At 41.6% G+C, this 22,030-nt stretch overlaps 1 protein-coding gene across 4 annotated transcripts in view; it reads right to left on the reverse strand.

The window, feature by feature from the left end:
* LOC118236645 (proto-oncogene DBL-like) overlaps window positions 1-22,030 on the reverse strand; it is a 34,996-nt gene that overhangs the window by 10,841 nt on the left and 2,125 nt on the right. For 2 of the 4 annotated variants that reach the window (XM_035435179.1, XM_035435178.1), the window contains exons 2-16: window positions 18,349-18,417; window positions 17,295-17,409; window positions 14,807-14,897; window positions 11,806-11,925; window positions 11,140-11,256; window positions 9,327-9,476; window positions 8,488-8,612; window positions 7,999-8,113; window positions 7,296-7,415; window positions 6,974-7,165; window positions 4,279-4,470; window positions 3,643-3,814; window positions 1,365-1,447; window positions 820-905; window positions 645-711 (exon numbers count right to left, since the gene is read on the reverse strand). In XM_035435179.1, coding sequence (XP_035291070.1) covers window positions 645-711; window positions 820-905; window positions 1,365-1,447; window positions 3,643-3,814; window positions 4,279-4,470; window positions 6,974-7,165; window positions 7,296-7,415; window positions 7,999-8,113; window positions 8,488-8,612; window positions 9,327-9,476; window positions 11,140-11,256; window positions 11,806-11,925; window positions 14,807-14,897; window positions 17,295-17,409; window positions 18,349-18,417 — 1,814 coding nt within the window. Of the gene's footprint in view, window positions 1-644; window positions 712-819; window positions 906-1,364; window positions 1,448-3,642; window positions 3,815-4,278; window positions 4,471-6,973; window positions 7,166-7,295; window positions 7,416-7,998; window positions 8,114-8,487; window positions 8,613-9,326; window positions 9,477-11,139; window positions 11,257-11,805; window positions 11,926-13,919; window positions 14,253-14,806; window positions 14,898-17,294; window positions 17,410-18,348; window positions 18,418-22,030 lie in introns of those variants that run through there. The other 2 variants (XM_035435180.1, XM_035435181.1) reach the window with 2 other exon arrangements.

The following is a 22,030-nucleotide window of genomic DNA, read 5'->3' on the forward strand; positions in this document are numbered from 1 at the left end:
ACATGGATTTAAGGGCTTCACATCCAGGTGAAATTTCTACTTCCCATTTTCCAAGTTACTGGCCCCAATATTCTAACCTATAGCCCAGAGCATAGCTTTGATTAAGCCTAATGGAATCCTAACATTCGCTTAGCACACTACTTTTATTGATAAAACAATGATACACAACCTCATACACAAGGGACACAACATTTTCATAGAATATTATGTTTTGGAATTTTGAATTCTACTGGCTGTAGAAAAATTGATTAACCTGAAGTCAGGACCAGTGGAAATTTCAAGAACTTGATATTATGTTGGTTGTCTGAAGATCATGTAACCTGAATTGAACCTGAAATGAATATTAAGCTATAACATGAAAATTAAACATTTCTTTAATATACTTAGGAATTTCCTAAAAGAATGTCACTTTACAGCACCTGGTTATCTTTGACATGCATTCAGATGTGTGTCATTTAAATCTACAGGGCATTTTATGTATTATGGCTAGATGAAGATTGAATTGAACTGAATTGAATTGAATTGAATTGAATTGAAGTGAAGTGAACTGAAGTGAAGTGAATTTGTGAAACACAGTGAAACAGACAGGAGAACTGCGGCTTTTTGGGGGCTGTCGCACAGTGCAGGAGAAAAGGAATGCTCACCAGCAGTACAGACAGCAGCTCCTCTACGTAGATTCTCTCAGTTTCAATCAACTCTTTTATTACATGGCTGAGGAGACAGAAGAGCAGCAGAGAGAGGGCGAGTGAGGATGACCTCATTACCCATACACCACAAGGGCAGTCATGTGAAAATACAAAATGGACAGGCGAAGCTCACCGCTTGAGCATGTCCGAGCTCTCCTCTCCCTCCCCACCGTAGCACAGAGAGCTGCGATTCTCCCGGTAGTCATGCATCACCTCTATCTGACAGGGGTAGAGACAGAAAGACCATTGGCAAAAAGAGGAAGTACACTTCACTTTTCTTTCTTTACTTTTTCACCTTAAAGTCAATGCCATTTTTTCCATGAAGCTAAAAGCCAAATAAATTCTCTGATAACAGGGAAAAGGCAAAACAAGGGAGCCAATGCCATGACCAGAAAACCTGTCCCATGCTGACATATTAAATCCAAAAATTCCATACAGGACTGGTCACTATACACTCAGCCGGATTCTGCTGGGAATTGTAGACCTTTCCAGGTCGGCTATGTCTATTGCCAGGGATTCTGGGCAGCTAATACAGTAAACACAATAACTCAGTCTTGCCAACGGTAGGGTTCGACAAACAGCCTTCCTCCAATACTCGGACCACACCCCTTGATCCTTTTTTATATCACAGAGATGCCATTTTTAATAATGGACAGAGCCCATTGCCTTCCATCTTACCTTCCTGGAGTTGGAACCTTTCCGAGAGGCCCTCTTGCCTGGCAGAGAGAGGTCAAAGGAGAACTTGGAATTGAAGTCTACACCTAATGGAATAAAACAAAGGGCATCACTGCATTCTGGCTCCGTCGCAGACGGCAGACCAGTTGCCACAGGCAGGAGTTAGTTTGGTGCTTCAATGAAAACCACAAAACACAAAGAGCTTCGCTCGAAGTGACTGTAGGGCTTCTCTTTGATTTCTTCAGGATTTCATATGCATGCGGCCACTGAAAAGAAGATCACAGCAGCTAGGCTGCAGAGCGGGGCCCGCTTCATTTAAAGCTGCACAATCCCGTTGAGAGTGACTCTTTTCATCTTCCGCGTCTACACAGGGTCTTCACCTTTTTAAAAATGGCCGCCTCAGATGGATACATTTGGATGTCAGATGCTATCTGACACGGTCATCTCTTTTTACTCATTACTGGGGTGTGAAAACAAAACTGGATGAGGTCACTGGTCGCCAAATGATTTATTCCTCAAAGAAATAAAAGAGAAATTTGAGTTGTGATAAAAAATAAAATATAAATGAAAAATTCAAGGGGTAAAGCACGATTTCACAGCATTTTATCATCAAAGGGTCACGAATGTACATGAAAGCCTCTCTCTTTGGATACTCTGAGCGCTACAGCTAGATTAGTCAGGCTGGAAATGAAAGGTAATGCCAAAATCATGCACCTGGAAAGTCAGCAAATTAATCAGCAATTAAGCACGTTGTTCCCCACTGGTTATCAGACACATGCAGAAGGGGGAGGGAGGGGGGCAGAGGGGGGCTGCAGACTCTTCTCCATTTGCCCTTGATGTTCAGCTGCCCCTTCTCTCCTGGATAATTGTTTAATTATCACCTCAATTATCAATTACCCCCCCCCTCCCCTTTTTTTATTGCAAACTATGAGCTTCCATCCCACTGCTCTCTGTCTATAGGCATGGGACTGTGCTATTTTTAGGCAAGATGTACATGCTTTGATTATGCTGGTCAAGGTGTGGTGACTGACAGTTGAATAACATGAATGAATTTTGCATATAAAATTATCTTTATTTATCTTTTCTATGTTAGACATTTCTATCAGGGCACTATCTTTATTAATATTGCAATATGTACAGTGCCGTGAAAAAGTATTTCCCCCTTCCTGATTTCCTGTTATTGCATATTTGTCATGGTCTCAGATCTTTAGACAAAATGTAACTGAGTTAACAGAAACACACAATATTTTATTTAATGAAAAAAGTTATCAAACATGCATATGCCCGATATGAAAAAGTAATTGTCCCCTTATTAACTCAATCAACCAATTACCAAATTTAACTCAGATCCAGCTTGATTTCAGCCAGCCCTGTTGAATCTAAACCTCACTCATATTGGATCTTGCCATCAGAAAGACGTAGACATCACAAAGTTTCTACAAGCACACTATGCCACAAACAAAGCAAACTTCAGAAGATGACAAAAAAAGTTGTTGAAATATATCAGTCTGGAAAAGGTTAAAAAGCCCTTTCTGAGGACTCACGAGAGCCATTACCTCCAAATGGAGGACACTTTGAGCAGTGATGAATCTTCCCAGGAGAGGCTGGCCTGCCAAAATTTCTGCAAGGGCACAGCAACAACTCATCCAGGAAGTCATAAAAGATCCCATAAAAACATCCAAATGACTGCAGGCCTTTCTAGCCTCAGCTAAGGTCAGTGTGCAAGACTCCACAATTAGAAAAAGACAGGGCAAAAATGGTATTCATGGGAGAGTAGCAAGGCAGAAACCACTGCTAACCAAGAGAAACATCAATGCTCATCTCACATTTGAAAAAAGAAAAAAAAACAAACAAAAAAACACCTGTATGATCCCTAAGCCTTTAGGAATAACGTTCTATTGACAGATGAGTTAAAAGTGCAACTTTCTGAACGACAGATATCATTGTGTCTGCCGTAAAGCAAATACAGCATTTCACAGTAAGAACATCATACCAACGGTCACACACGGTTAAATGTAGGCTATTGTGCACTGGGCTTACATATAAGTGTTCGATCATGTATGTACCGTATGTGTGCATGTGTGTGTTAATAAAGACGTCCTTAATGTGTGTGTTAATAAAGACGTCCTTAATGTGTGTGTTAATAAAGACGTCCTTAATGTGTGTGCTAATAAAGACATCCTTAATGTGTGTGCTAATAAAGATGTGCTTAATTGCACACGTTTAAGTGTGCGCAGGTGTGCGATGTTTGTGCTCTTCAGCAGTGCGTGGAAACCCTCACCGTGTTTCGGGGAGAAGAGGGGGGACTTGGAGCGGGGCGGGTTCTCCGGCCGGGGCGCCACCAGCTGGACGGGCCGCACCTGCACGTCCGCCAGCTTCCGCAGGGAGGCCTGCCGGTTCTGGACCATCCCCTGCACGCTGGAGAACTTGTCGTGGGCCGCCCCGATCTGGGCCTGGCGGAGGGGGGGAGAGGGGTCAGGGGAGAGGCGGTGAGACGGGGCTTCCGCCAGGCCCCTGCCGTTACGCGCCCCTGACACAGCACTGAGGCTACACAGGCACCAGCAGCACGCTCAAACAGAGACATGAACATGCATGAACGCCTCACCCAACAGCTACCCCTTCAGTCACTCCACACTACATACGGCCGGCAGTGTTGATACAAGGACGGAGCGGCGAAGATTTTTCTCGGTAAAAGCTGATGGATGAACATGCTTGAGGTTTCCAGAACCTGCATTTTGACACTAGCAAGAAAGACGTGAGCACCAATCATAGCGTCTCATGAGTGTATACACGCCTGCGTGCGCAAGCGTGTGTCTATTTAAGCGCAGTTCTGGGGCCAGATTAGGATCTGCTCTGAGGAATGGATGGGGCTAATGAGGGAGTCTGGGGGTGGGGGTGGGGGGGTCCAGCGGTTTACCTGCAGCTGCTGGGTGAGGACAGACTCAAACTCCAGACTGAGAACATCGGGGCTTGCACTGAGGGGAGGGGGGGCCCTCTCCTGCAACTTCTCAATGTCCCACAGAGCGGCCTGCGCCCCTTCCTTGGACTGGAACTTATCCACCAGCTGACTGGCCAAGAGGTAGGCTCCCTCATCGCACCAGCGCAGAACCTGGGGCAGAGACAGGCACGCGCACACACACACAAACACACGACACAGCCACAAACGGACACGTGCACACAGATACACACACAGTCATGCATACGCCCACATGCATGTAAACACAGCACGTTGCACACAGACATAGATACAGACACAGATACAGACACAGACACAGATACAGACGCAGATACAGACACAGACACACGCACCAATGGGAGTCACAACTGTGGACAGTCGGACTGCCCCAAGCTTAATACAGAATTCTGAGTGCTCGGGAGTGGAGAGACAGACTTGTGAACAGAGATAACGAATCACAACACGAGAGAAAGCAAAGCCTCTTGCTGTGTCAGTGGGCACGCACACATACAATACCAGGAGCAAATACAAGCAGGAAAACTAGGCCACTGCCACAATGCAATGCACAAGGGTTCCCAGCCTTTTCATTCCTTATTTATATTATATTATATTATATTATATTATATTATATTATATTATATTATATTATATTATATTATATTATATTATATTATATTATATTATATTATATTATATTACTTAGTGGCTGAAATGACTCTGCCCTATGTGGGCATGTGCAGGTTGCTTGGTAGCAGAGAAAGGGGAGCAGGAAGGTGTTGTGTAGGGGTGAGGGGTTATTTGTGAAAGGCAAGAATGGCAATACCTTCGTGTCACAGTTTTGCATCTTTCCTTCAAATAACTGAATATTCTCTTACCTTTTGTGAAGAAGGTTAAGTATTTTCAAATGAAAAATATGTTCAAATTGTGTTGATTTTATCACACATTCCCTAATGTGCTTAACTACATGTAGTAGTCTTCCATCCTGTGCTAATCCAGCAAAGACTACACATATGTTCTCAAGAATATAATGTGATATGTGTAGTTTTTACTGAATTACTGGCTAGCACTGCTGAATTGATCCAGGTTATATCTGACTTTGGTCAAACAATGAATAATATGACATTTTCTATTATTTCCCTGTTACCTATATACAAAGCACCGCTACTGTAACAAAAGGCTACTGTAGTTCAAATGCAATTTATAGTTCTTATAAATGTACACATGGAACTATTTTAATGGAACGTTGATGATTTTATTCATGAAAGGTAAGCATATAAGCACAGAAATGTGTATTGTATTGAATATTGATGTTTTGTCTCTAATTTCATAATAATATTACTGGTCATTTCTGTACACTGATGTTCAATTAAATATTCATCGAGGACTGTTTTAGGCTCCTTGTGTGTTGATTTTCAAGCATATTACTGAACGTGTCTTTGAGAGAAAAGAACTGTGTTCTCCAATACAAATATTTAAACATGGATGAGGAATCACCCTAAAAAAAACAACCCATAAAAACAACCCAGGTGAAGAACTTTGATCAGTTCACTGACTGCTTAATCATTCAAAGCACACAGTTCCTGTCTAAACTGGAGCTTTGATCCTCTATCAGGCTGAGAATGACAACAAGCCTATAATGTGACTCTAGACGTTTTAAATCAAATATTCTATGGAGCACGGCAAACAAGCCCCACTTGAAATGATCAAAGTGATTTCCCTGGGACTGGCAGAACATTAACGCCACGATCCATATTCAGCTACATCAAGTGACCTCAGTCCTGTGGACCTCAGAAGTCTGACGCAGAGCAAAACCTTTACCCATATATGGATCTCCAGATCAAAGGGTAATTTCTCAAGACAGAAAGTAAATGGGAGTTTCGTAACCATTCTCGTCACAGTCTGATTTAAACTGGCTTTTAAAACTTTGACGTTTTTATCCGGACACATTTCTCTCTCAGTCTTAAATGGCACTGGATCCACTGAATTCTGATGCCGCTTTCCAACCGATATAATTATTCTGCAAACAGCGAGCTAACATTACTGCGAATGTTATTTACGTCACAGCTAGCCTGGCAGCTTTTCAAGCTGGTCAAAGCTACTGTTAACCAGCAAAGAAATTTTTAAAAAGTACTCAAATAACTTACGGCAATTACTAACGGTAACAGCAATAATGACATCAATAAAGATATTTACAATAATATATACAACAGTACAAAATAAAAATATAATTTATTACGCTAACGGGCAACAGTAAATGCCTTATGCGTGTGAATGGTAGCTGGAAATATATCCCTGTATGGGATATACAATGTAATTGTGCGAAGGATCCCGCTAACCACTCATAGTCATTAGCTATTTGTTTTTTTAAATTACGCAGAATTTTTTTTATCATAAAAAAATGGGTTAAAAGCATTCTTTTTCATATACAAACGTCCAAATGTCATAAACTACTATGAAGGAATTAGAAAAACGCCACTCATTTCTTCCATAAGCTGTCTAATTTTTTAATCGGGAAATCTAAAAAATGCTAACAAACCCCTCCACTGCTCTAAAGGATCTGAATTAAAAACATGAGGTCACTCTGTTTCTGCCTGCATGTGTACATGTGTGTGTGTGTGTTTGTGTGCGTGCATGTATGTGAGCGCGCGCGCCGTACCTCCTCCAGGCGCAGGAGCAGGTCCCGGGTTCGATTAAGGGCGGCCCGCTTGGTCTTCAGGTTGGTGGTGAGCACGTCACAGAGGTGACGTAGCTCGTTGCAGCGCTGGACGATCAGCGCCATAGCGTAGTGATGGCTGGCAGCCAGCTGGTGTCCGTGCAGGATGATGATCTGAGCACGACCCATCTCATCCTACAGTGTGCAAGGCACAGTTAGTCTCTCACAGGGCCCTACAGGAGCCTCACACTTTGATTTACGGTTCCATTTCGAAGGGAAGGGCAATATTGCGTTCCCTGATGAAAAAGCGTGATGATTTTCTGACCTCTGCTTTTGAGTTGAGATTGTCCAGGTCTTTGATCAGCTGCTCTGTCTGAGCCACGGTGGCTCCTAAATTAGCAATATCCCTCACTTGTGATGACAGTTTTTCCAGAGTGGCCTCCATCTGTCACATGCAGGAACAGGAGAGTTATCACATGACCAAAAGCGAAGTTTTATCACAAGCAACAATATCACAATCTGGCACAAGGATATTCAAATTGAATAATTGTTACCCGCAAATGTAATCATACATTATTACTTGCAGTGTATTCATAATGCCCCGGTTGTAGATACGTAAATGTGGATTCATTACATTACAGGCATTTATCTTATCAAGAGGGACTTACACACATATATACTTACAATATATACTGCAGGTCAAGTACCTTCCTCAAGGGTAAAACGACAGTGTCCTACCTGGGAATCAAACTTGTGTCCTTGATGATATAAGACCAGTTCCTTACCCATTATACGACACTGCCACCCTAGATTCATTAGGATTCATGTCCCACTACAGATATATGTAAGTTTATTCATGGCCCCTATGTAGATATCAATAAAAATACCCTTGTGCCCAAAATAGATTACACTAAATATAGCAATGGGCCCTCGCACCCACCCCTTCAGAGATACAACCCAGTGCATTTGTTTCCCAAACACGCAGGTAATTATATGATGCCCTCATGTTCCATTTAATCAGGCTGTACCTCGTGGAAGCTCTGCTCGTATCTCAGAAGCTGAAGGTACTGCTTCAGTTTCAGGTGATGCTTCTCAAAGAACTCATCGAAGGCCATCTCCATATCCCGCAGCTGGGCCATCAGCCTAGGGAGAGGGGTGGGGGGGTGGGGAGTGGGGGGAGACACAGCTAAGCGTGCAGTAAACAGAGGCTAACAGACAGTACACTGTCAGCTTGAAAAAGTGGAATCGAAGTCAAAATTAGATTTTTTTATTTTATTAGTGTATTTCAAGAAATTCTCCTTTATGGAAATGTGAATTACTCATGAACAGAATTTAATACAAATGTACTGGTCATTTCATTCAACATTTCATTCATTCAAATTGCAGGACGAAAACACAAGATACTGTAAATGTCCCTGAAATCATTCAAAGTGAGGTGTGGCTGTTCATACATTTGACACATGACCACCAAATTTCATTGTAGCTTCATTTGAGGACAATGGCCAAGACCTGAGCACCTCTGCACTGTCTCCCAGTCCTGGTTGGCATCCCTCTGCTCACTAGAGTCTGCCTCTGCAGTCCTCGAGGCCTCCAGACTGGAGAGGAGGTGACGCCCCTGTCTCATCACTGACCTGATGTTATCCTGTAGTGACAGCACAAACATCACCGACACCCGCATTGGAAGACAGCCCCATACATTTTCATGGCTCCTTATGAGTTTGTTTGATTTATCTGAAATTTGTTTTGCATCATAAGTACCTCTGTTTCACACAATTATATGACTTTCATTTACACACACAGACATCATATGACATACAAGAGACTTGACCAGTGCTTTCCAAACCAGCCTGAATCAGAAGACTCAAATTCCCCTGTGCACAAAGCCCATCATTGCACACTGCCAATTCTCAGAAATATTGCTACTTCCCATTATACTGCACAAGAAGCCATGACTAGACTTGTGTCTTGTGAGCTGAATGGTTCTTTGAGCAGCTTTAGCAAGGTGGAAAGTCAAAGCCAATGACCGTGACTTCTGTAACCTCCCTGAATTTCAGATAATTGTCTTCATGCATTAAGAACATGAATTGCTCCAGGAATAGTTTCAAGATATACTAAAAACAATACATTACAATACCCCAAAAAATTAATTTGAAAGCAAACAAATGCATACTCCTGCATTTGTATGAGCTGTTCAAAGGAGCAGTTAATCTTTGATAATGCTGCTAGTTCTGCTGTTTAAAGCATCCACTGCTTCTTGTATGCACATAGACACTGACCCACAGGCAGTTTCAGTGTTAACCTATCCTAGTTACACAGCCAGTCAATGTGTATTACCCACAGAAAGAGCAAACCGTACCTTCAGTTGCCTGTATTTATCGGTGTGGGACAAAAGGAGAAAGTCAATGGCATTTCCCTCATCCGGCAGGTCGGTCTCAGCCAGGTCCGTTCCAAAGGCCTGCAGCATCTGAGCAATCTCCTTCACTGTGACTGCAAAGCTCTCAATGGCCTGCAGGTGGAGACTGCGGGTTAGAGGCCAAGAGTGGCAGACAACGACAGTATCCACCTGAGCTACATATAGGGTATAGATATTTATGTATGCATGTTGCTGTATATATACAGCTGTCCAAAATGCAGTGATTGAAAAAATATGCTTGCATTCACTTATGCAGATAATGCTTGTGTATGGTATGCATTACTGCAAAAGCAATGTTTATCTTACCCTGCACCAAATGGTATATTTGCAAACCGATCATTCCAATCAAGTGCTACAAAATAATTGTTATTTTTCTGCTCCTAAAACAAAACGGCTATACCTTACCATAGGCTTAAAATATCCATAATGTGAAATGGCTGTTTGATACAGATGATGGTCTGAAGATAGTCGGCAATAGCAAATGCTTTTTTTGGTCTAGTATTTGCTTAATCTTCTACAAAGCTAAAGCTAAAGACGTAGAAAGCAAAATAAGATTAAAAAGCTCAGTCAAGCTAAAAATATACATAGTGTACAGCAGAAAGCTGGCTCAAAACTGGATGTTAAGGATATTCCTAATGATCTCATATCAATAAATTGGAATAATTGGACTGCAGATTGCCAGCTGGGATATAAGCACTGCCTTGGTTCAAAGAGATTTTTTAAATGGTTTTCTCCGAGCAAACTCATCAGAGACACAAATGCAGAGGGAAATATACCATGTTCAACTAAGTGTACGGCTCTCTATTCTGCTGTGGCAGACGGGGACAGAACAGCGAAGGTAAACTACATGACCAAAAGCATCTGGACAACCCTTGTTCTGGGCTTTTCATGGTTTGGGCTAGGCCCTTAGTTCCAGTGAAGGCAAATCTTGCAATTAATTATTTGCTTCCAAAATTGTGGCAACAGCTTGGTGAAGGCCCTGTTCCCTATTTCAGCATGACAAGGTCCATACAGAACGCAGAAAGGTCCATATAGAAATGGTTTTGTTGAGATTGGTGTGGAAGAACTCGATTGGCCTGTGCAGAGCCTTGACCTCAACCTCATACAACACCTTTGGGATCAATTGGAAAGCCAAGTGTGAGCCAGGTCTAATCCAATCAGTGCTCAACCTCACTAATGCCCTTCTGGCTGAATGGAAGCAAATCCCTGCAGCAATGCTCCAACATCTAGTATAAAGCCTTCCCAGAAGAGTGGAGGTTGTTATTGCAACAAATGGTGGACCAACTTCATATTAATGCCCATAATTTTGGATGAGATGTTGAATGTCAGATGTCCACATACTTTTGGCTAAGTAGTGCATTTGCCAGATTACAAACCGTCATTATTGAATGGTCTCCAATGCATTTACAGGATTTGCTCAAGAAACAATTCAGGCAGGGAAACTATGGTGATTTCTCAAATAATGCATTTTGTGAGTTCAGTATACCATTGGTAATCACTGCAAAACTTTGAGACACGTTGTTTTTCATCAGTGGTGACTGTGATAGTCTTAGGTTTGTCGGTTTTTGGTGCATTGTGTCTGGTGCTGGAGCCACTGCAAACGTTTAGTGTCGTGTCTTTTTCTGGTGTCAGTGTCAGTGTCAGTGTCATTGTGGGCATTACACAAGAGCATTGTTGTTGTAATTATGTTAATGGTGTAGTGGTGTTAATAGTGTCAGAGCGAGAACCAACACTGATACTACTGTCAGCAGGTTACCGTGCGCAGGACAATCCAGTCGCTATGGCAATACTCCAGGGTGCCGCCAAACTCTGAGGTTAGTTGGTTCTCATCAATATAGCGCAGCAGGTCTGTGACAGAGCTAAGCATGATCACCTGAGAGAGGAGCAAGAGACCAAGACGAGATATAAAACACAATGAGCACAAAACTAATCTAAACCTTATAACAGTGCATTACCTTTGAATCCAGCTTCGATTAACACGATCTTTATCCTTCAAAGGTCAGGCCCAAGTAACGCATTGACTACAAACTTCCCAAAATTCCCAACCAATGTTCTTTCTTGTCTCGCAGGCCAGAAAAATAAGGAGTCTGGGTTCAGCTAATGAGTTGAATGCGGTCTTACTGTACTCAGAAAACTGAAAATGTGTGTTGTAGTAATACGACATTACAAACTGAAATGTATTAGAATAACATTTTCTCAGAGCTGCCTATGCAGACACATAAATAACAATACTGTACAATTATGTCTTCCAAAAAAAGTTTTGCTTGAATTCTGTGGCCCAGGGATGACTGTGGCCCTAAATGACTGCACCGGAGAAGTGTTTATGCCAGCGGCAGGCTCTGATCACAGCCACTTAATTCCGCTTTGCCTGAAGGGACAGTTTAGCTCTTGAAGCCGTGTGGCGATGACTCGTCTGCCTTACCGGCATCTTGAGCATGAAGTCTTCCTGGCTGAAGCGGAAGCCGATGTCGGTGGCGGTGCGCTGCAGGAAGCTGGTGGGTCGCAGCACCAGGACCAGGTGGAGGTTCCCGGGAAAGGAGGCCTGAGGTGCATGGAGGAGGATGTGAATTCGCACAGCCATACACTAATATGCTCAACAATATGCTAACACCCTCAACCATACGCTAACATGCACACCCAAATGTAACACACACAACCATATGCTAACACGCACAACCATACGCTAACATGTTTAGCCATACACCAACATGCTCAACCATATGCTAACACACACAACCATATGCTAACACGCTCAACTATATGCTAACGCGCTCAACCATACGCTATCATGCACAACCAAATGCTAACACATACACCTATATGCTAACATGCAGAACCATACACTAACACAAAAAACCATATGCTAATACGCATGACTATACGCTAGCACACACAACCATACGTTAACACGCACAACCATATGGTAACACACAAAACCACATGCACACATCCGAATCCCAGGTTACCCATCTCCCCAAAACCTCCAGCCAAGCTGCGGACATTTACTTGGCCAGCACTGCACTCAGTCCTTTATCCATATCTCGCATAAATAATTCAGCTTCCATTCATATCTCAGATTGATGTCACCAGTTTGTATTTGTGGGCTGAGATGGCCATAGTCCAAAAGTACAATTTCATCCCCACCATTCATCCCTGCTCTATTGATGGCAGATAACAGATTTCATTTGTCATGAGTGTCTGCTCCTCCGTGATCGTCTCCTAATCCTGGCCTCCCCGAAACGGGTGGGACACCAAGCACTGCTGTGCCTCCAATGGCCTGCAGAGGAATGTGGGCGAGTTCCTTCACTGAACTCCCCATTTTACACAGCAGGCTCAGCTAAACCACAGACAAAACAACAAGGCCCCACAGTGACAGTGCACAGTGTTCACACTAATGACAAAACCTCTAAAGCAGAGAGATAGCCTCATGCATATGACCCGGACCAGCATGTCTGTGACATCAGCCAAAAACACAGATTCCCAGCCACTCAGAGCCACTCCGCAGGGCTGAGTGGAGGTTATAATATGGCCGTGCAGCTATGGGCCTGTACAGAGCCAGCCAGTGATTTCCCCGGGGGCAGTAAGAGCAAATCTCTCTTTTAAACAGGGGCAAATCTGCTTCTCTCAGTGTGAACAAGCGATCAGTATCACCTCTGTGACATGCCAGACCACACGGCTTGTCAGTCTGCAGTCATGCCTGTCAATTAGGATGAGCACAATTCCATCAGCTGCAGAATTTCTGTCACAAGATTCTGGTGAAAGAATGAAATGATACCTATTTCTTATGTGCAATGCTGCTCTGTAGTGCTGCATAAACAATCATAGGACGACCCCAGAATAAATGATTGGACATTTCAGTATTTCCGTGATTCATATCACCTGAATTATTTACTTCCTCCCCATGTGGCCAATTTAATTGCCAAGGCTAAGGAAAATTCCTTAACAGTAAATTAGCACTAGTGTATGAAGGAAAAAAGGGAATCGCGTGCAGTGTTGGGCAGTTTATTTTGATAAACAGAACAGTTATTATAATCTGTGTCCCGAGAAGGAATGAGACATACGCTTAGCCTTTACGTTTAAACAGCAATCTAACACGTTAAAAGGGAATTTCCCTGCCATAGTTAATAATTATCGCTTTCCTTCGAAACGGATCCACGGCAGTTTGTACACCGTGGGATAGTTGTCTGACTGTTTCAGGGTAGCGGCGTTTGCATTTTAGATCCCAAACCTGTGACATTGATTTGTCCTGTAATTATCTACGCGCTTTTATTGACCTCCCCAGTCATATCTATATTATCCAAAACCGGATCATATGCAAACGTACATATATGCATATGTATTAACCAAGGTGAGAAGCATTTATCCCCGTTTTACTGCTTGAATCGCATGACTACGCCGTATTCTAACTCCGCATCGCAGTCGTGCACGAGCTTTTGCTTACACCACTCACTGTGCTATGCAGCATTTTCCCTGCCTATCCCAACTTGAGATAAAACTCCAGTGCTCCAAACCAAACTGGAGAAGAAAACGCCTTACCGCGGTTCGCCGCATCCTGGGCATTCCTCTTTGCGGATTAGCTTCCGCCATTATTTTGGATTTCGTTATTTAGGGGTTCTTTCCCTTTCTCACTTCCCCCACCCTCCGCGAAACACCGGTGCCGCGGTTTTCGGTCAGCCCACGAGACTCAGCAGCAACTGCAGCGTCAATAATGCGACTGCCTCGAGCTGGCAGGCAGCAGCAGATGTCTCGAAACCTCTCGGGCGCTCGGACCTCGCATTCATTTAAGAATATTAACATTCACGTCGTTATGTTTAAACATTTTTAACTTCCATTTAGCAGCAGTGTATGTGCCCATTACCACTGCATATACTTTCCTGCCACCAGGTGCATGCGCAACTACTTTTAGCGTTAGTAGGACTAGTAGCCCTACTGTTGGGGTAGATTCAAGTAATGGCAATTAGACATAGTATTTGAAGTTTTAATTGAGATACCAAAATGGAAAACTGCATATGCATTCAATTTCCTGAAATTATAAACCATAATTTATATCTTTACGATATTTCAACATGTCTGTGATATGCAGCTTTACGCGATACTATTAAAAACCACATCAGAACCATGGACAGCGATGCTTAGTGACGAGGCCTGCAGACTTACAGAGCTAGTATTAGCAAGCAGGTTGCATCGATTATATCGTAGTTTCAAGGAGGAACACAACACTAAAAAAAAATACAATTTCCATAAAGAGCATACTATTCAAAATTATATTCACAATATTTGCACACACAAAAGATTACTTTGATCCTATGTACGTACAAAATAAAATGAATTACAAGTTCAACAAAAACAGCTGTCAGAGTTCTTTCAATTACACTAATTTCCTCCACTTCTAATCGTTTTCTTGAAACCGCCGGCAGACTCACCTCTATCTTTGCCAATGCAATTTTAATGGAGGTCCAAGTGTCCAGTCTTCGGTCAAGAATAATTACAAACTTCACACCAGGTTGCTGGATTCTAAACAAACCAAGGTGAGAACTATTATGCATTTAAAACATGTTGTGTAACAAAATCAGAACAATTAAATATAATTTACATTGTTTTTTAAAATTATTATTATAAAATGAAATCTGTTTGTGTTAATCAGATTAGCCTAAAGGGACAAGTTAAACTATGCGGTCGTTCCCTGCACTTGGAACTGTACTTCCCTCTAGGGTTTTCAACACACTTGTTCCTGGTTATGGTTATACACTTTGTTGTCAGTTGCTCTGGATAAGAGCGTCTGCCAAATGCTTGTAATGTAATGTAATCTATTCATAATGGAATATTTTGTTTTTCTAATATATCTATACATTGAAGTGACATCATATAACTATTAATACTATTAGTAAGTCACATGTGATCCATTAATACATCTGTAATATTAATTAAACTTGAATTTAAGTAATTTCAGACTGCAGTTCACTTCCCAGAAGTTTACAAAGTTAGTTCTGTCATCTCTGATATAGTTTTCAGGGTCCCTGTGGAGTCCCTCAGGGATCCATACTGGGACAACTACTAATTTCTTTTCATATGCTCTGCTCTTGGAAAAATTGTAGAAAGCATTGTATTTACATAGACAACGTGCAACTATAGTTGTTTTCTGTGTAGGCACCTAAATTATGGAACTCAAGGGAATCTACCGGAGCATCTGAATTTTACAGACAGCCTCTATTTTTAAATCACTTTGAAGCATGTTTTAAAATCTTTATTCCTTGTATTTTTATTGACACATATTACTTGTTTAATTTTCTTTGCTCATCATGCTTGTTTAAGTTTAGCTTTTTTGTTTATTTCATGTGGGATTATGCTTCATTGTCACCTTTTATCTGGAAAACACTTTGAAGGCCTGCATGAGATGCACTGTATAAATTAAGAAAATTATTATGGGTCCAAACACAGCATGTACAGGAACCCTACTGTTTTTGGTGCATTGTTTTTTTTCCCTTATTGGATTTCTCCAGTTATATTGCCTATACCTCCTGGACTGCACGATGAAAACTTCGTAAACATGGTAGAAACAGCAAGCTGTATTAAAGTGGTACCAACTGAAATCAGGACAAGATGATGGCAATACATTTTAAAAATCTAAATCTGAAAGTACAGCCCGCTTGGCCTGTTTAATCGGAGCACATGAAAATAATGTCTTAACATCTTTGTCCACACGAAGAACAACTTTGGTTTTAGCACCGATAAAGTCTACCATACTAGGTTATTCTGAATTTTTCAAACTAAAACAAATAATCTTTTCCCCATGAACCATACATCTGATTAATCTTAAATTTGGTGCGCACCATATTTGTTCTGGTATCTTCTACTTTATCTCCCAATCTGAAACCGACAACATGTTCATTGCTGCGACTTGTGATATCAATATGGGAATGCACAAACAAGAACAAACCCCACTGATGAGATATCAGGCACAGACAGGAATCAGAGGAGGACCCTTGTGCAGCTTCAGCAAGCAGACTTTTACTGCTTTGTCAATCCTTGGCAGGCCCATGACTTGTGCCATGCAATATTTTGAAACGGATGTGTACTAAGTTTGAACGCTAATTATTTAAAAACCCATTGGAATTATGACAATCAATCAAAATGGAAATATGACTGAGTTTGATTGAACTTTATAAACTCAGACAGGTACATGGGTTTCTTAACCAAATTTAATTTTGTGACACAGTTGCATTGCAGGATTTGTTCTTTATTTTTGGCAAACAATTAGGAAACAGGAAAAAAACTTGCCTAAACCACTAAACGTTGTACACTTATGAGCATAGCCTGCCACTTGGTGGCCATTTTGTGCTACCAGCAACTTGTGCTTGGACCCAGCTACTGCTTCCATTATTATTATTATTACTACTATTGTTATTGTTATTACACATGCCAACACATATGTGCAAGCACTTTCTGTAAGAAATAAAAATGCACTTAAATGCAAAGTACATTAGATGAAAGCATAAATGGATGGTTCATAGGTTCCAACCTTCCATTAATAACCGCATAAGTTTATGAAACAGGGCCACCGATATAAATGTAATAATGAAGCAGGATTGTTGAATAAAGGCCAACACAAAAGGCATTATTTACTGAACACAGCTATTGAGCTAAAAACAATGGAGCTTTCAGGAAAGACCAACACTATGAATAAACCAGTTGTCCCTTAGAGAGCCAGCTGTCAACAGAGTAAGGGGAGTCCAGCTGAACTCGAGGAACAGAACAAAAAAAAAAGCTTGAAGCCGTGTGTGCAGAGAATACTCAATAAAGTGTTCTAGAGAAGGAGCACTCTGCAAGGCAGAAGGGAAGAGGAGGGAAGAGAGGGAGACAGAAACATGGAAAAGAGATGCTAAGGTCCTGGCAGAGATGTTTCATACACACCGCTGTGCAAAAGTGAGGTATTTCAAGACTTTATCCAGGGCATCATCTGGAATGTCCCGGAAAGCAGTGCATTCTGGGAAGGTTACGATGGCACTGGACTCCTTCCCACGCCCCCCTGGCAGAAGCAAAGAAAGATCAGACATGACATTCGCAACAACGTTAAACAACACAAATTCTTACATAGTGCAGATAGAAGACTTTCACAGAGATATAATGCTGCAGCTATCCTGTTCAGTTTAACCCAAGTGATGTAAAACAGGCCCCTCAGGGGAAGATGTCAGTGGTGATGGATTGGTATGTTGTTTTCCTACTTCTTCCACATGCAGAATAATGTGCAACCACTGCTAAAATACATGATAATATTTGGATGGACAAAAAATTACTGTAATACTATTACCCTTGTGAGTACCATTGTCTTGATGTGTCATTGGCAAATTTAACTACATTACAGAGAGAATAGTGGGGACAGGGCTGATAAGAGAACAGGCCAAGGTGCCCGGGTACATTGTGGATTGAGCACTTTGTTGAGGAGACGGATCTTGGTACTGGTACCAGTGATACATAAAGCTGTATAACTGCTCTATTACTGTGGTGAAAGACTGAGCCCTGTGCACGGCAGAGGCTTGCTGGCTAATGACCTTTTTACAAAATGCTTCCATGAGGGCAACGAGGGAGATAATGTGCCTCTCGTTTTGCTTGAACAAGCCTAGCATTGCTTTCTGTCCACTCACACGTTTTCAGTGTAAGAGGCAGGAAATCAAAATGGCTGCTGTGTCCACACCTTTGGAAATATGAATAATGCTCAGTCAAAATTAAATGTAACACAGGAATAAAGAGTGTCAATAAACAAACCAACAGGCAATACTCTGCCTCAATTTCCATATAGAATATAATCTGCCTTGGATAATGCAGTGTGACTGTGCTTCAAATGGTCGGGATTAATTAATTTATATATGTAACCACTCTGAGAAATCTCTGTTATAGGACAGCTAGAAATGCATGCAAGCATTCACTGTTGATGAGATGATCTTGGAAACAGGCAAACAAATCTTACCTGATAGGTAGGCAACCTGCTTTTCCATGTAGTCATGCACTTCTTTAATGCTCATGGGGGCCATTACCCCTGTTAGAGAGAAGAGAGTGTGTCTATTAGTTTGCATTGTTCGCACGATATAGAGCACAAAAAGGACTCCATAGTAATTAGTATAAGTATTAATAATAATTAGTATATAAGCTGAATGCAGGGATATCCTGGTCGTTTGGACATCAATCAGGGGCACCACTTATTTGATCAATAAATTCTTATTACAGAAAATAAAGCAATATCATTTGAGTTGGTTTCACTGAGCACATGAACAAAAAACAGTCTCCACAGTTTCCGTCACAGGGGAGAACAGACAGAGATCATATTTAAGACAATTTGAATGAACAGAGAAATAATAGTGAAATTTCTTATAAATAAATAAATCCTAAACCTAAAGTTCCTTCCAATACACACCATAAAATTGTTACCTCTCACAAAAAATGCTTTATGTTCAACTTTGGATTCACACTGAGCAAGTACAACTAAACTGCCACCCAGTGGTAATATTCAAAAATTACAAAACACATATTGAAGGTTTATAGGTTTAGAACAGACCCGATGCAGAGACTTTTTTCTTAACAAGATAAATATATATACTTCTGTTTGACAGATACGGATAAAGGATATTCATGTTAAGCTAATTTCTCAGCAGCAGCCCACTAAACAGAGTCTCCACTTTTTGTTTAAAATATAAATCACAATTTTGCACATGCAAGTAGTACGGTGTCCAAAACACCAAATCCTCCACTAGGGGGAAGTATAAGAACTTATTAGCGTTCAGGATTTAAAAAAAAAACTATTTAAGTCTTCTTTGGACATATTTTTGGTACAATCTAACACTTTAAAAATTGCATTTTGATTGCACTGGGTCTTTTACAACATACTTGTACCACATGCATTAGCAGCGGTGCAGATGAGGCTAAAGTCTGGGACAGTGGGTACTGTGCAGGCCTATTGTGGAGCTGTGTCACTGTACAGAGTTGAATTGTTATAATATTATGCTATATCCATGCTCCACCCTTGGAGATACACAGATTTTTGTACATTACTCACAACATTACTTGACATAGATATATTAAATACCAACATTCCATTTCAGGGCATGTGCCTAGGTGAAGGGCATAGCAATGGTGCACCACCAAGGATACAAACCTGCAACACTTTGTTCACCAGTGAGGTCAGTTCACCAGTACACAAGCCATCACCCCGCAAAGTCCTCAATGCATAGCTAATGTGCCATTTTTCACAAGGACCTCCACATTCGCAGCTTTACATTTCACTCTGTGGGTCAGAACAGCCACAGCACTGCTTTGCACAGCAGGCAAGGCCTCTTAAGCTATACTCACATAATATATCACATGGCTGAACGGGCAGTAAGGGACTTAAACCTCTTTTCCTGTTACTGAGGACAGAAAAACAGCTATGTTAGCTGACTAACCAATTTTACTCACACAGAGCTGGTGGATGGTTAAATACAACTTATAACCAGTCAAAAAAATTCTGGCATCCAGGCTGTGTTGCAATAGAAAGCTTTGTGACACCAGCAAGAGCAAGTGGAAAAATAGATTGAGAATTTGGCTTGCGACCCACACACAGACAATTTGCTACCACATGCTGAGACGAATACAAAACAATTCCACAGAATCATTTAGCAGGACACCTAAGAATACGCTCGTCTCATGAATAATACAAACAGAGGATTGAAAATAAACACAAGCACAAACAGATAATAACCATGTTCCAGGTATGGCCACGGTTTGATCCGTCTCACTGGCAGGTGCAAGAGCATCTGTCATCCCGGCATCGCAGAGTTAACGACTCTGCCCGTCAGCTGTGAATATTTCATGAGTTTAGCCTTTAGCAGTGCCGGGCTGGTAAGCTGACGACCACCTGTTGTCGCGTGATGAGGAGAGACAGTGAATTGGGCTTCATGATTCACAGAAAAGAAATAATGAGGAACCTTTAATTAGCGTTGTTGAGGAGGCTTCCTCTGCTGGCTCGAGCACAGAGAGGCAATGGAAGTCTGTACAACTGATAGGCTGCAATGGCTGCAGCTAACATGAGCTTTGTTAGCTGCAGCTATTTTAACATTACTGAGCCAAATGCTGCTCTATGGCTCCCAGTAAGGGAAGAGCTCAGCACTGTACATTTATTCAGCTCCAGAGAATCTCTATAGCAATGTAATTAGGAACGGATGTTGTTGTTATTGCCAGATATTACCATTTCATAACCTGCTTTTCAAACATACACACCCCACCCCTTTCATAATGCCTGTATCATAACAATTTAAACACATCATCCAGCCAACATAGTCTACTGTTGCAAACACATCAAACCTGAATTCTGGAAACAGTGAAGCCTCTACCTACTTGTTCCACACTTGTCATCAATGTAAAAGGCAAGTGTGATGCTGCAACTTGTGGAAAACATTTGAGTAAAGCAGAAAAAAAAATAAAAAAATGTATTATTCTGAAAATCAGGGAAAGTAGCTGGTTTCTATACTGTGATCTAGAGCCTGAGAAAATGTTAATAGAACAGTAAATCAACCGTTTGTCCCTCAACACCAGTCAACTGCAACAGCACTGCACTGTTTGCTCAGCATCAGCAAACATGGCCCACGGTCTGTTCCGCTCCATTGAGCAGATCGTCACTTTCCCATCAAACACAGGACTCCACGCGGCCTCTGCGGCGCTGGTGGAAACACACAGCTCCTCATTCTCATGCCTCTCTAACACAATGGCATACTGTTAAAGTACAACAGCTGAATGTCTGTGTTTAAATCCCTGACAAAATACTTAAAAGTGGATGAGAAAAACCTGAAGGGGCACCAGTTAAAACTGCAGCTTTAACAGAGTGTATTGTGACACAGTGTGTCTCACTGTTAGATAAACCATGGTCAGCTATAGTGACTGTACTTGGGACATGGTAAACATCATGGGGTGGGTGGAAACAGGATGGGTGCCAGGTTTTATAGTCTCCTCCCCTTTGCGTTCTCTGCTAACATGCTACCGTTGAAACATGAAGGAAACAATTCAATTTTGAGCTGCTGGGTACATATTGACCAAAGGCTACTCCTTAAGACCAAAAGCTAATAATGATGATGTACAACCCCTCCTTCAAACCTTTAGACCCTTTTCAGGAATACACATGCAATAACAGAGTCAATGTCTCAGCAATGTTATATAAAGGGAGCATTACCCCCTGCTTGTCCATGTTAAATAATCTGTGAGAGTTCATTGCAGATGCTTTGTGGTTATAACACTTGAGCAGGGCTTGGCAGTAGCATGAAAAAGCAAAGCTGTATTGGTGAAGTGCACTGTATTGCTGCATGGCCTACTTGGTTTATTACTTAATTGTAATAAATTGAGCGCATGGAACCTTTTTAAAGCAAAATATCTCCATTCAAAACAGATCGTAATAATGGATAAGAGCGATCAATGAGTGACTGCAACGAGAACACGTCTGCATTTGGCTGAGTGTCCTGGCAAGCCATGTTTCTGTATCATGGTTCCAGATATTCAAGCCATCAGATTTAAAATGGCAGCTTTCGGTGCATGTGGCTTGCAAACATAATTATGACACAGCAATAAGAGTTTTGTTTGTTTCAAAATTATTATATAGAGGTTGTGTCCTGGGGAGCACTCAGTAAACT

This window comes from Anguilla anguilla, chromosome 9 (assembly GCF_013347855.1).
Source record: "Anguilla anguilla isolate fAngAng1 chromosome 9, fAngAng1.pri, whole genome shotgun sequence".
Classification (NCBI taxonomy): domain Eukaryota; kingdom Metazoa; phylum Chordata; class Actinopteri; order Anguilliformes; family Anguillidae; genus Anguilla; species Anguilla anguilla.